This window comes from Betta splendens, chromosome 4, assembly GCF_900634795.4.
Source record: "Betta splendens chromosome 4, fBetSpl5.4, whole genome shotgun sequence".
Classification (NCBI taxonomy): Eukaryota; Metazoa; Chordata; class Actinopteri; order Anabantiformes; family Osphronemidae; genus Betta; species Betta splendens.
The window spans coordinates 27,075,525-27,089,801 of record NC_040884.2 but is presented as its reverse complement, the minus strand read 5'-3'; the positions used below and the strand labels follow the sequence as shown (position 1 = coordinate 27,089,801).

At 49.1% G+C, this 14,277-nt stretch overlaps 1 protein-coding gene across 11 annotated transcripts in view; it reads right to left on the bottom strand.

Annotated features, from left to right (window-relative positions):
• dab1a (DAB adaptor protein 1a) overlaps positions 1-14,277 on the bottom strand; it is a 133,288-nt gene that overhangs the window by 27,408 nt on the left and 91,603 nt on the right. For 9 of the 11 annotated variants that reach the window (XM_029149386.3, XM_055507672.1, XM_029149391.2 and 6 more), the window contains one exon: positions 6,640-6,918. In XM_029149386.3, the coding sequence (XP_029005219.1) occupies positions 6,640-6,709 (70 nt within the window). In that variant the 5' untranslated portion in view covers positions 6,710-6,918. Of the gene's footprint in view, positions 1-6,639; positions 6,919-7,003; positions 7,083-9,818; positions 9,976-14,277 lie in introns of those variants that run through there. The other 2 variants (XM_055507671.1, XM_029149388.3) reach the window with 2 other exon arrangements.

The window sequence follows — 14,277 nt, the reverse complement described above, 5'->3', positions numbered from 1 at the left end:
ACACACACACACACACACACACACACACACACACACACACACACACACACACCGTGGGCCTGGACTGGGTTTCGTGCTTGTTATTTCTTAGGGCACTGATTGTCGTATCCAGCCGCAAACCCACACTGGGTTTTTGGTGAATGTGTGCGTGTTAATTTTTATGCTTCTTTCCTGGTTACAATGCCGTTGAATTTCAGGAAATGCTTGAAGCGTCTGATACAAAGAGCAAAACAGCCCGACTCCCTGCTCCGCGTCTGCATGTGTGTCAGCGCAGCAGCATCCTCTGTGGCAAAGTTGTTTTCAGAGCGCGTGCCTTCTAGGTTTTGTTTATTATTTGCACCATGACAAGATGTTCTCTGTAACACAAAAAAGGAAAGAAGCTCTCCACAGGAGCTGCAGCAGCTAATTGAAACACAGCGTCCTATAAGCACAGCACCTTTTTGATTAGGATGCAAATTGAACTTTAATGCCGACGGAAGTGGTCATCTGAGCCTTGTTTTCATCACAGAAAATTAATTCAAACGCAGCCAAAGCACTGCGTGTTCTTCAGGGGAATAGGGTGATTTAATCATTTCCTCTACCTTTTCATTTCATCTCAACCTCCCATTTTACTCCTCAATAAGGAGCTAACAATATCTCAGCTAGCATGAGGCCTCCTCTACCCGGCGCCACCAACCCCTCCGTCGACTGGTAAAGCTTGTTTCTCGCCCTGGCTTTAATTACAAAGTAATTGGTCTCACTAACGAAGGAGGGACTTCTTTGAGATCTGACACACTATCAGAGACTAGGCTTTGGAAACAAGCCACCCTCTCACGCAACGCCCCCCAATGGACTCCATGCTGAGTCGGCCCTGAGCTGTCAGTCATTCCACCTCTCCATTCTACACGGATGTTCATGCAGTTCTGCAGGAGACGAACGCGAAGACGGATGTGACGTTCCTTAAAATAGACAAAGTAGAAGCAGCGTCCTTGTCGTTCCAGTCCACACGCACGAAAAGACAAACACGTCTGATTGAACAGCGTCATGAGCACCAGTGTGAACAAACAAGGCGCGGGCCCGTGTGTGCGGGGGTCCGTCTCTCAAAGCATTAGGAGACACAGGTAACTCCTCAAAACGCAGCAGGCCTCTTTTCATGTCGGGACGAGCGAGCCAGAACAAAGCCGCTCCCCACGTCTGTCATCTCCACCGTAATGTGCGACTACTTGAAGTTCCCATCCTCCTCCTCGCTACCTGTCTGCGTTTCATGTCCCGTGATGAGCCCTTCATTCAGGCAGCCTGGGGTCGACGGAGCCGGCGCTGAAGAGCATCTCACAGCCGGCGGAGGAATATCTGCTCTGTCTGTGAGCGTGCGCTATGCTAACGCTAACGCAACATCCTCATCCAGCGGAAAGTCCAGGATCTACATACAATAACATTACCAGCATAATTATCTGAACTCCGTGTGATTTTCTCTTCTTGCATCACCGCCGTCTGACGGGTGTTTTGGATCGGTTCCCTTCATCAGAAACATCAGAACGTTTGGAAACTTGTTTGTGTTCGTGTTTGTTCGTTCGTCTGGTTTCCCGCTGCCGCCGTCTGAAGCTCTGTAGGTGGAGGAACGTGAAGGCGGGTCTTTAGTGTGTCATGTGCGCGTGTGATTTACGTGACACGAACAAAACAACAGCTCGACGTCAAAAACCCCACAGGCCGTCACCAAATTACCTCCGCTAATTAGCGGGAAATAGACCGGCGTTGCACGTTTTGCTGTAGCTCACAACGGTAGCGCGTGTTAGGTACTGTACAGCACGCTCTGTTCGGGCTGCTGTGTTCGTGTGCGGCGGCTGGCGTGAAAGGAAAACACAGCTCCCCGCCGACATCTAACGAATCCAGAAATCCCCTTTCAGGGGCCGGTCCTTCACGCAGCACAGCGGGGCCAGAGTGTCGGCCTCTATCGGAGCCTGTGGGTGACATTGGGACGTTTTCCTTTTGTGCAAATTATGAGCGCCGAGCAAACTGTTGCTATGGAGACCGTCGTTAGTGATGCGCTGGGCAAAACCGCACCAACTAGTGTGGAGGAGAGAACTAAGCCGAACGTACTGAGAGGATCACAGTGAACACGAGCCACCGCAGCCGCGCACAAACACACACAATGTGCACAGACTCAGGGAGGCAAATAAAAGGTTTTCCCCCGTATATATTTTCTCTCTCAGAGTCAGAAGTTTTGAATGCTAATTCAGCGCTTGAAAGCGTGGATGAAGAAGAAGAGCGTTGGAGCACGGAGGGAGGCTGAAAGGAATGATGAACCTGCCTGAGAATGGGGCTGATCACATCTCAGCTCCTCATGTTCTCTCCAAACTTATTACAGTGCTGGAAAAAAAGCGGGTGGATAAATAGATGGACTCAAAGAAAGGATGGAGTGGCGAAAGAGCAGAAAGCGGGATGGACTGATTACCACTTTCCCACATTGAAACTGATGGGGAGAGAGGCTGTGGAGGACAGGGAGCAGGCAGTTATCTCTAAATATAGTCTTAGTTGTGGAGAAGCAGGCGAGTGTTGTTTTTGTCTGCTATCTGCACGTATACACTATTGGCTTCCACTGACAAGCTCAACAACGGACAGCAGAGTCAATTCAATCTCTGTCTGATTGGAGGGAACAGATCTGATTACCTCTCATAGAAGGAGACACACACACACACACAAACACACACACACACACACACACACACACACACACACACACACACACACACACACACACACACACACACACACACACACACGCTGCCATTGTTTATGCTCTAAGTTTCCCAAGGGGAAGATATCACAGTAAATGGCTGCGGTGATTGTACCAGATAGACTGGATGTGTGCATAATATCCACACGTAGAAGATAATGTGTTTGCTAATCGCACACCAGAGACCAGCAAACACAAACTCCACGCACACACACACACACACGCGAGCACACAAAGGCTAACAGCTGCACAGCTATAACCCTTAACCACTCTTTTCATACCGCTGGCTGCCAGCTACACTGTAAAAACAGCCACCCACTCGTCCTCGGCCAGATCCCACTGTGGGCGAGCCGCAGTTTGACAGCCGACTGTGTGTGTGTGTGTCCACAGCGGTGGTAGTTATTATACCTTATAATCATATTCTGTGTGAAATCACGACTGACAGATAAGCATCCGTGAGATTCCAATCGCAGCGTTTAACGATGCTGTGAATAAACTGTTAAAAAAAAGAGAAAGAAAGAAAAAAAAGCATCATGATTTGGCCAGAGCCTATGTTGTTTTGTTTTTAATGAAAAACACCCAAAGGATCCGCAGTAATACTGGTTACCTGCCAATCGCCGCCTGGGTAGAGGAAGTCACCAATCACACACTTACTTCGCCAGCATTTGGCTAGCCTCAGACGCGCATCCTCCACCCTGATAATGCCCGTGCATGTTGTAACAACAGTACGGGCACGGGGACATCTTTCCACACATATGCCAAAGTCAGCACAGTTCACAACAGAGCAGAGTCTCACTGTTCTGAGCTAAATGCTTAGTCCCACTTTAGTTTTGCCAGAATGGAGCCACTTCATGCCGCATCCACAGTGAGTAGATTTCGCAGACTGCTTGTTTACCCCTGGTATGAACCGGACCTCTGCCTTTGAATAGAACCTCCTGAGCCCACGTGGGCCGGAGCGTAACGCGTGCTTATGTTCATTACGCTACCTTTGACGACGCAACGTTGCTGAAATCCTGAGTCGTCGTGTCAAAATGATTTGCGCGCGCCGCCGCACGTGTGAGACGCAACGCAGGCGCTCCGCGGCTCATCACACGCTATTAGCGAGGTGGGCGCCTGAGATGCGAGAGTTTTAAATGGAGGCGAATCTGTCTGCGGCGCTCGGGCTCCTCACAAATGTCAAGCGGGCTTTCTGTTCTAATTTGACATTCACATAAAAGCGCTTGTGCTGGAAGACTGTCAGCGCCGTGTTTTATTGATAGCGACGACTATCAAACAGTGTTTCTTTTAAAAATATAACATTTCTGCTAATTAAACCACTTCGGGCCTCACCGCCTGGTAAAAAATTCAAGGTTGCAAAACGCAGAGTCACAAGCAGCAGCACAAAAGGTTTATGAAATATTGAATGGGCGCTTCTAAGGGCCGGATGGCATCGCTTGACATTCTGATGCTATAGTCACTGCACCCTCAACGTGAACTAACCCTGTGAGGCCCATTTTTATTCTCTAGCGTCGCTGCTGCACACTGACAACGTCAACAGTCTGGTGGATTTGTGTCAGGGCAGCCAAACTTGAATTGACTGACATCTGACTCTTCTTATGCATGAAATCCCCCTAAGTCTGTGTTTCTTGTTTAAAAAGATTGGAAAATTGAAATAAAACCTTTATTATTATGGTTCAATATCCCAGGTTTAAGTAGTTTGCACAGGTTTACTATTAACTGTCAAGAACAAATCACATTGTCTTAATCATTTCATAAGCAGAGGTAAAGAAGGTTTCATTCCCTTTAGGGGCAAAGTTCTAAAACAAAGAATAAAGCAAAAAAGGTCTAACTGGATATTTTTAACGACAAACGGGTTTTTACGGTCTTCACACAGGAGGAAACGCAAACAAAGCTTTAAGCAAAGCCGCCGTTGTGATGCGTTTATGCTGATCAGTCGCAAATCATCCCAAAGTCACAATTCACAAAGGAAAAGAAATCACATTTCTGTCTATAATGCTATAATACAGCCTGCAAGACAAAGACATAATCAGAGAGAGGAAATAAAAGCTGGATACAGCACATGAAGCTGTGATTTAGGGCTGTGCATATCAGGTCACAAGCAAAAGGGGATATTTGTAAATGATACTGGGATCACTGCAGTGAGGAATACAAGAAAGTAAATTACAAAGGGATAGAGATGTAATCTATCCAGATCTATCGAGGATTAATAAAGACTATTACACTTCACTGGGCCAGTCTGTGCGGTACCACTAATTCTCTGTCAGAGGAAGCAGAAAGCTGCAGTTCTTCAGCTCAACTCATGTAAATGCTAAAGGTCAGAGGTTATCTCCACCTTGTCATGGTAATTCAATAAAACCCTTCCAGGAGAGAAAAGACTGCACTTAGAAGAATGACCCCTGGGCTCACAGGAAAAAAACACACATCATTGTGTGTATTAAAAATGTTCCAACTGAAGCCGGCTGTGATTAATGCGTGACATGCAGCAGGCCTATATCCTTTTTTATTATATTGTTCTCCACAGAGCTGTGAAACAAAGACCTGAGATTAAACAGCTCTCCTGCAGTCATTCGTCTGCATCAGTCTGCCCTCTGCGTCTCACTCATCCAGGGCAAGGTCATTTAGGAGTCAGAGGGAGTGACGATCCCCACGGCAGCCTCTGACAATAGACCCCAGTCACAGTCAGGTATTTGCTGTAGCTGATCTATTTCTATTATAACACAAAAACACGTGTAAGCGCTGTATATACACAAGGGGCTCAGTTCATTCACACGAACCACAATAACAAGAGCATTATCAAAGTTCCTTATTCCCACAGCACATTTGTTTCTCGCGTGTGGTATATGATTGCATTTTGCTTTCATCACCCTGCTGAGAGTGTGTGTCTGCCGGTGAGGACGCCCCAGATCAGAGGACGGGAGAGAGTCTCGGCACGAAGCCCATTTGATAAGTGTGTAGCCCAACAAATTCTTCACGCCTTTGTTTTAAAGAAAAGTCATGCAGACAAGCATGAGGCTAAGGTGTGTGTGTGTGTGTGTGTGTGTGTGTGTGTGTGTGTGTGTGTGATGGCAGGGAGAAGCTAAAAACCCTCAAGTCTGAAAGCTGAAGGCAAACCATTCATCTTCCCTCTCATATGCTCTTCTGGGCTTCGGTCCCGGCATGTGTGTGTGTGTGTGTGTGTGTGTGTGTGTGTCTGCATCAGGGAGCATGCTGAATGATGAACATGATCTCCATTGCAGCAGAACAATAGTGCTTCTAAACAGGACATGAGAGGCGCTCGGTATTTTCTCACGCGCTGCGTTTGGGGTAACCACCGCTGCTGCAGGTGTGTGTGTGTGTGTGTGTGTGTGTGTGTGTGTGTGTGTGTGTGTGTGTGTGTGTGTGTGTGTGTGTGTGTGTGTGTGTGTGCGTTCCTGCACAGGTGCGCGCCTCCATTAAGTCTCGTTCCCGACTGTGTCCAGAGTTCTCGCTACATCAATCATTTGCTTATCCGCTTATTCGGGGCAGGTGGCGCAGAGCAGCTGGGCCAGGGCTGCCGGTCTGACGCCGGGCCTCACCTCTGCCCTGGGACCACCCAGGTCTGCTCTCACGCATCTGCCAGCTACCTGCCTCCGGAGCCCGTCACACCTGGATGTGCTGGGTTCCCACCAACCACAGTAACCCTGCACCTGTTGTGTGTGCAGCAGCCCCGCTGCACTGCAACAACCGGCACCTGTTCATTACCTGTGATAAACAACAGCCTTGAATTGTGTCGAACTCAAGCGTTGCAGTGCTCAGGGTGCAGCCTGATGGAGCATCAGTACTGTGTAGTACTGTGCTCCAAACTAAAAAAGGCAAATTCAAACCACTCCTACAAGGACAAGTTGTTATAAAAGAGCAGAAGAGCAGCATCACTAACGCAGGTCTGAAGCAGGTGTGACCGCGCTCACCTTTCCTCTTGGAGTCCCTCCTGACGCTGCTGGGTCTGACCGCTGGCTGCAGCTCGGCCTCTGTTGACATCCTCGGGCTGCGGCTGGGCTAGACTCCGCTCCACGGGGATCCGCTGGGCTCCGAGGGTCCAGCTCACAGCGTCGGCGTGGGGCTGTGCGCGTGCGGGCGCCGGGTGCGTGCGTGCGTGGAGGCGCCGGGTGCGTGCGTGGGCCCCCAGGCTCATGGGAGGGGGACGGGCTCTAGCCCTGACACAACATCCCCCACGCGCCCACAGAGAGCTGAGGGAGAAGAGACAGGGAGAGGAGAGGGTCAGCGGTTAGCTTGTGTTTACAGTCGGGCAGGCGAAACCTAGCGGGAATGGACCTTGAGTGGCTGTTGCCCACGGCAACCGGCTGGAGGGACCTGCTGTACACTTCCTGCTTCCTGTCCATCCACTGAAGGATAGTCCCTCTTCTCCAGCACTTGTGCCTTTATTCATACAGCAACGAGGTTTAGAGAGGCTTCTAAATGTTCCGTATTTACCAAAGCTACAGTACCTGAGCGTTTACAGCCCCTATGTGTCATGAGGAAGGGCTCACCACAACCCAGGCACACAGGTGGTAAATAAAGCCAAGGCAAATCGTCCCAGTTCTCGCAGCAATTAACCATTAGCGCCAATAGAAAAGATGTCCAAAACCACTAAGACCCCCATTACAATAACAATTATTTCCCTTTAATGGTATTACCGGACTTGCTGCCTTTCCTGGGTCCTATCCAGTACCACCCCCACCCCCCCCTTGGACCCAGCATTCGGCCCCTTATTCGCCCATCTGCCGCTTATTTATGCTGAAGTGCTGACTGGCACCAGCTACTATAACCCAGTCTAAAAAAAACTCTACCATCGTCACACAAACACATTAAAACACACACACATTAACATGAGGAGGCTGCCGGAATACAAAGACATCGGGAGACAGCTGCGAGCTGACATCGTGCATAATGAATCTGACTACCTTCCGAGCCGCTCTTCACCTTTTCCTCAGACTATCGCTGTTGACCTTTCTTCTTCTCCCTGCCTCCATCCAACAGTGAGTGAGTGCAGACTTGAACAAAACCCTAAGAGTGGTGCTTCTTGGGGAAGAAGGAAATCTCTCTTATTCTCTTCCTCCCCCCTCTCCACGGTGTTTCTGTGTGAATAGGAGGCCCCTGTAAGCCTCGGGCGAGAACAGATGAATTGAGAGGCTTTTAATTTGCTGCAGACAGAACAGAACAGAGTCCATTTAATTCTGCCAGCAGAGGCCATGTCGGCAAAATGCTGACAATATTCTTTATCTGGTCCAAACACACTGGAAAAGTGTGAGTCACTCCAATTACAGGCATTATCAGCAGCACTGTTCCACCAAATGGATGGAGAGAGAGCAAGTATGAAGAGCGAGGGGTTAGAGGAACGAGAAACGAACAGAGTGGAAAGAAAGTGAGGGGTGAGGGGACGAGGAAGGGGTGAGTCAGATAATGAGTGAGGGGTGAAGGAGGAGAGAAAAAAGCCCAAGGAAGTAAAATCAGGACAGAAAGAATGGAGAGGCTTCAGCTCCAACCCTGCACATGTCGCTCTCCGTCGCTCTTCTGCTCTTTTTGTTCCATGAATTTGTTTTTTTTTTCAGCTCGACTTTCAGGCAGCGTCTGCAGCCTGGGTTTAGGATCCGGACCAGAAAAGAGGCTGTTTAACCCTCCTCTAAGCTTCCAAGGCTCATTTCTGTGGTGAATTCAACGTGTAATCAGGAAACGGGAAATAAATTAGTTAAGGTAAAGTGTTCAGGCAAAGGCAGCTACTCCAGCGATTAAGACAAACCAGCAGCTACGCCCCTGGTGGGAACGAGGAGAAGAGACGGGACTGTGAGGCCAGAAATAAAAAATCTGCTGCAGCTCCATTCTCCCAGCGTCTCTGGGGCTCCAGACATATGGACGCTCCTTCAGAGACTCGGGGACAGAGTCCTACATCTAAGCTGGCGTCCCCAGTGGGGAGAACAGGCTAATTTCCCCCCAAAAAAGAAAAGCAATACACGTCTAGCATCAGCTGTGAAAATTATCTGCTTCACACACACACACACACACACACACACACACACACACACACACACACACACACACACACACACACACACACACACACACACACACACGGATCACATGAAGGGAAAACCCGCACCATCAAAAGCCATCGTTTGACCTGGAATGAGCTCAGGAGCTAAAAGCAGCGGCAGAGGAGGATGTTAGCGAAGCGCAGCGCGGCTGGATTTAGACGGCGACACGAAGGCACGCCGGGGGAGACACAGCCTGCGGGGGAGGGAGGGGAGGCAGCAAATTGGACGCCCTCAAATGTGGCACTGCCAACAGGCGTGAGTGGGTGATGTGTGTGTCTGTGTACTGTATGTGTGTGTATGTGTGTGTGTGTGTGTGTTTGTGTGTGTGTGTGGTGATAAACACGGTGCTGCCAATAGCGGCTTAATGCTCAGAAATCATCTGCAGCTACAGTGAAGTGTAAGACAGACAGACAGACAGACAGACAGACAGACAGACAGACAGACAGACAGACAGACAGACAGACAGACAGACAGACAGACAGACGCCGGTACTGCCTCTATCCTCCTCTCTCTCCTCTCCTCCCGTCACCCACCTCCCACTCTCTCAGGGTAATTGTATTCTGTCCATCAGGCTCAGAGTTAGATTAGCGGCTCCACTCATTCAGCCCTCCTGCCATCTCAGTAATGAATAATCATAGACACCACCTCCACCTCACGCTACCTTTTTTTTTCTTTTTACTACCTGTACTCTGTCCGTCTGCAGCCCCCCCCTCCCCCTCGCCGGCTCCCTCCCCAGTTCCACCTTTGTGTCCTGACGCCGCGGCAGCGTTCTTATCAGCGACACGTTTCCCCTCTGAGCTCTTCACACTGAATAAACATAGCTCCGTGTTCTAAAGGTTATCCCATCTCACAGTACGCGCTGTCATGGTTCACATGTTTGAACGGTAAATGAATAATCTGTCTTTTAAGTCAGTTAACGATCACACATGGAGTTCTAGAGACTGGGGTGGTAAATGTCAACCAACAGGTAGAATCAGGAAGCCGCTGAGAGAAACCCGTGTCCTCCTGAGAGTTTCATAAAAAAAAGTCTCCAACCGAGGTTGAGTGTTCAGACCTACCAGGATGCGATGTACAGCAGGTAAAGAACAGTCTCCGCTCGCGTCCGACAGACGAAGCAACGCAAGAAGAGACAGGGAGCGATGACGAAGGAATGAATGCGGAGCAGGAAAAGAATGAAGGACGGGATGAAAGATCACCTGCGACAGGAAGGACTAGAGGATAAGACGTAGCAGCAGGTCAATGAACTGATAGAACTCTGTGCGTGTGTGTGTGTGTGTGTGTGTGTGTGTGTGTGTGTGTGTGTGTGTGTAAAGTCCGGTGTCACACCCACATAACTGTAACGGCAGCTGTGCACTTTGCCCACATTGTCTGCCAATAAAGGAATTTATTCATAAATTACCAATGATTACTTCTATTTATGAATCAATAAAAAGATAAAGACAAATCGTTCAGAGTTTTGACTATTCTGTCATTTCATGAAGCAACTAAGCAAATTTGATTCAACAATCAATCAGCATCTTTATCATAACAGATAGAAACATTAGTGTGTAAAAAACTACAGTACGCGCTCACATGAAGTATCAGATTGTACAGCAGTGGGTACTGCAGAGTACTTCACAATAAAGCAGCACACGCACACACAGGTTTCATTGACAGGGTGGAGCCTGTCACACATCACACTGTGGGTCCCCACAGCTGCCAAAGTGCACATTACAGCAGATCACGGCGTAAAGCAGCCATCTACTAATGAAAAGAGCAGGTCGCTGCTGGAGGCTGAAGCACTAAAGGGAAATAATGCTACGTTACCAGGGGTCTTTAAACTAGTTACTGTCCGGCAGACAGAGCATCACAGCCAACGTTACCGCTCATCTTCACCAAACCTGTTTACAGACGTCAAAGCGCTGCGTTCTCGTGGGGGGACTCTTCGCTTCTCATGTTTGTAAAGGCTAATAGATGAACCCCCTGCAGGGCTTCGCCTTTGCTCTGACTCCACCCGCGTGGAAGCTTATGTTGCCAACAGAATGCCCCCCCCCCCAATGCCGCTATAGGAATGGTTCCCCGAAGCCTCTGCTGTATTCACTGTATCATCTTCGCTGGGTGAATGAATTAATAAAGTGCATACAGGGCCATGACAGCAGACACAAACAAGGGTACTGGGGGTTCTCACTGGCAGCTTCACAACTGGTCAAAGAGTTTCCTCTCTGGCCAGTTGCAGGCGTTGTGTCACCATTAGCGCTGAAGTCACGGGTCAGTTTACGCCCTGAAAAGCTATCATCACTGAGCTACAGTTCACTGTGCCGTTGGCCTGTTAAAACTGTCCACTCAATATGATTTAGATCGCCCACAGCCCCTCTGGACCCCCATCAGCACGGCCTGCAGTGAGTGATGGATTCATTACGTCCGTGGAGTGGAGGAGAGGAAAGAGAGGATTGTGGTGCATATAAACAGAGCTGGAGCTGCCAGAGCGCAAGCCTGAGACTTAATGAGGGATGCAATCATCAATTATTCAAAACACTTAATCATAGTGTCGCACGATACTGTTGCACGCACGCACACACACACACACACACACACACACACACACACACACACACACACACACACACACACACACACACACACAAAACACAGAAACAGATGAATGGATAAAAAGGGAATAAACATTGTTGCTTCACTGTGTTCGCATTATTTCTTCCCGACACAATAAACATTACATAAACATAAGACTTCACGCACACGGAGCTGGAGGCCCAGGGCAGAACGCAGGCTACACCTCAGAGTGATCTCTCCCTTTGTCACAAGATGTTTTCCTTCTACATCCACTAGAAAGCAATATAAGCAAAGACAAGGCACACTACTGCACAGTGTAAGGACTGGAGCCCTAACCGAGCAGTGAGACACACATCTGGAGAAGCCAAAGGGGGGGGTTAAACAGGAGATTCAAACTCGGTGTGTCAGTCTGGCTGCAGGGAAGGAAGGATTCTCCATGTCAGCATGTCAGGCCTCTGAGCCCAGTCAGAGCACACAGGGAATGTCTAGGATCAATTTACCGCTTTCACCCGTTGGGGTAGAAATTACCTGAGGGACTACGTGTTTCACCCAGGCCTCCGTGTTCCGTGTCCTGCCCTCTCACCACTAGTGGTTCATCAGTCAGCAGCAGTTCTGCCTCCACCACTTCCTCACACACACACACACGCACACACACACGCACACACACAAGCACACACACACACGCACACACACACGCACACACACACACAGAGAACCCCCTGTTGCGTCCATGGTCCAAACGGACCCACTGTTTGTAACGAACACACACACAGGCCCAGATAACGACTGCTCTGATGTCATCAGCAGATTCATCGTGATTCACCACGGGTTTGTCAGACTCAGGACGCGATTTGCATAATTTCCATTTGTAAATTCAAACTCTTTGAACTTTGCACAAACACTCCCAGCCAAACACACACACACACACACACACACACACACACACACACACACACACAACCACAGTACGTGCCACACTCGTACTGCATATGGAGTCAGCTAAAGTTCCTGGAGGTGAAACTTTGGGCCAGCGCTTGAAATAGACCCTTTTAGCACCCTGTGGTCTGTCAGGCTACTAGTCTGCCTGAACTCTGACAGAGCAGAGGGGCTATTGGCATTCACTTCCCCGCGGGGCCTGAGTCAATATGAACCTTCTAACTCAGAGCGGGCCGTGTGTGTGTGTGTGTGTGTGTGCGATCTCAGAGGCATTTGTTGCATGTGTGTTAACTGTGAATAAATGATTATGGTGTGGACACAGGTTCATACACATGGCCTCACTCCTTGTGTGTGTGCGTGTATGCATGTGTGCATGTGTGTGTGCATGTGTGTGTGCATGTGTGTGTGCGTGTGTGCATGTGTGTGTGCATGTGTGTGTGCATGTGTGCATGTGTGTGTGCATGTGTGTGTGCATGTGTGTGTGCATGTGTGTGTGTCTGTGCGTGTGTGCATGTGTGTACAGGCTGTGGTGCGGGTAATGATGGTGTGCTAAAGCAGAGTCCCACCCTGTCAGGGCACAGCCTCTCAGTGCCATCCATCATAGTGCAGCGGCTAATGATACCAATGGATACAGCACTGACAGAGACTGGGGAGCAGGAGGGAAGTGTGGGAAAAATAAAAAGAGGGAAAGGGGCAGAGGAGAAGACAGACGGGCGATAGCAGAGAGGAAAGTGAAGGACGCAGGCAGGATTGAAAGAGACAAAGAACAAGAATTCAGCTGTTGTGACACTACTGTATGTTATGTTATATAAAAATCCTTGTCACGCCAATAATGCTAATTTGAATTTCACATTTGCATTTGAGAGGGGGGAGGGAGAGGAAGGACGGGGGGAGGGAGAGGAGGTGGAAAGGGGGGGGGGAGAGCTGCTAGAGAGAAGGCAAGCAGCATGAAGAGGGAAGGAAATGTGCTGTCACAGGCTGAGGAGTGAAAGACTATGTGTGTGACTGGAATAGTCAATCTGATTCTGCTCCTGTTCCTCTCCCTACACACACACACACACACACACACACACACACACACACACACACACACACACACACACACACACACACACACACTGTCCGCTGCCAAACACCGCGTGCCGCTGTATGAATGAGCCATCACACGGACACGGGACACGGCACATTGTGATTCTTCTTCAAAGATCGCTTCAAAATGTACTCTAAATGTACCGTCTGTGAGGACGAGACCGGCTTTTATGGAAACACCGAGGGGAGGGATTCATATTTTCAGGAACATTCTCACACATCATGTTGTGTAGAAAACAAATTTACCCCCAAAAGTCTGAATATTCGTCTCACACACACTGTAACAGGCTTTTCAGACTATATCTAGACTGCACCTGTGTTGCCTGAGTTCACTTTTACCAAATTCATCTTCTGATTCTATATTGGTATTTTCCAGACACCATTTAACTCATTCATAATTCAGCCCGGTCTGTTCAGAGAGTAACTGAGACAGAGAGGGCTGGAGCACTTGTGTTTTTTCCTCTCATCTTATTCCCAGGACGCATCATCCTCTTCGCTTCCTGCAGAAAGACGGAGGCCGGCGGGGCCGTGAAACGAGCCTATCAGATGGCTCCACCAACTAAAGGAGGATTCTGAATATGGTAATAGACGGGAGATTAAGATATGTAGCTGGGGGCGCTAGCACAGGCGCGCGCACGTTCACATGCACACGCTCTCATACCCACGGACGGAAAGGGGTTTTTTGTATGATTACAGGGGACAAAATGATAATGGAGAGCAGAGGGAGCGTTGGATGGTGTTACAGTGTGTGCGATCGGGACACGTGTAATGAAGAGAGGTTAAATAACAAGAGGGGAATAGAAAAAAAAAGAAGGCGGCCTATTGGAAGTGATGAAGTGTGTGTAATGATATGCCACTATTGCACAGGAATCTATCAGCTCCAGGCGGGAGCACAGGTGAGCAGACCCCCCCCCCCCTTATTCCCCTGTTGTGTGTTGACAC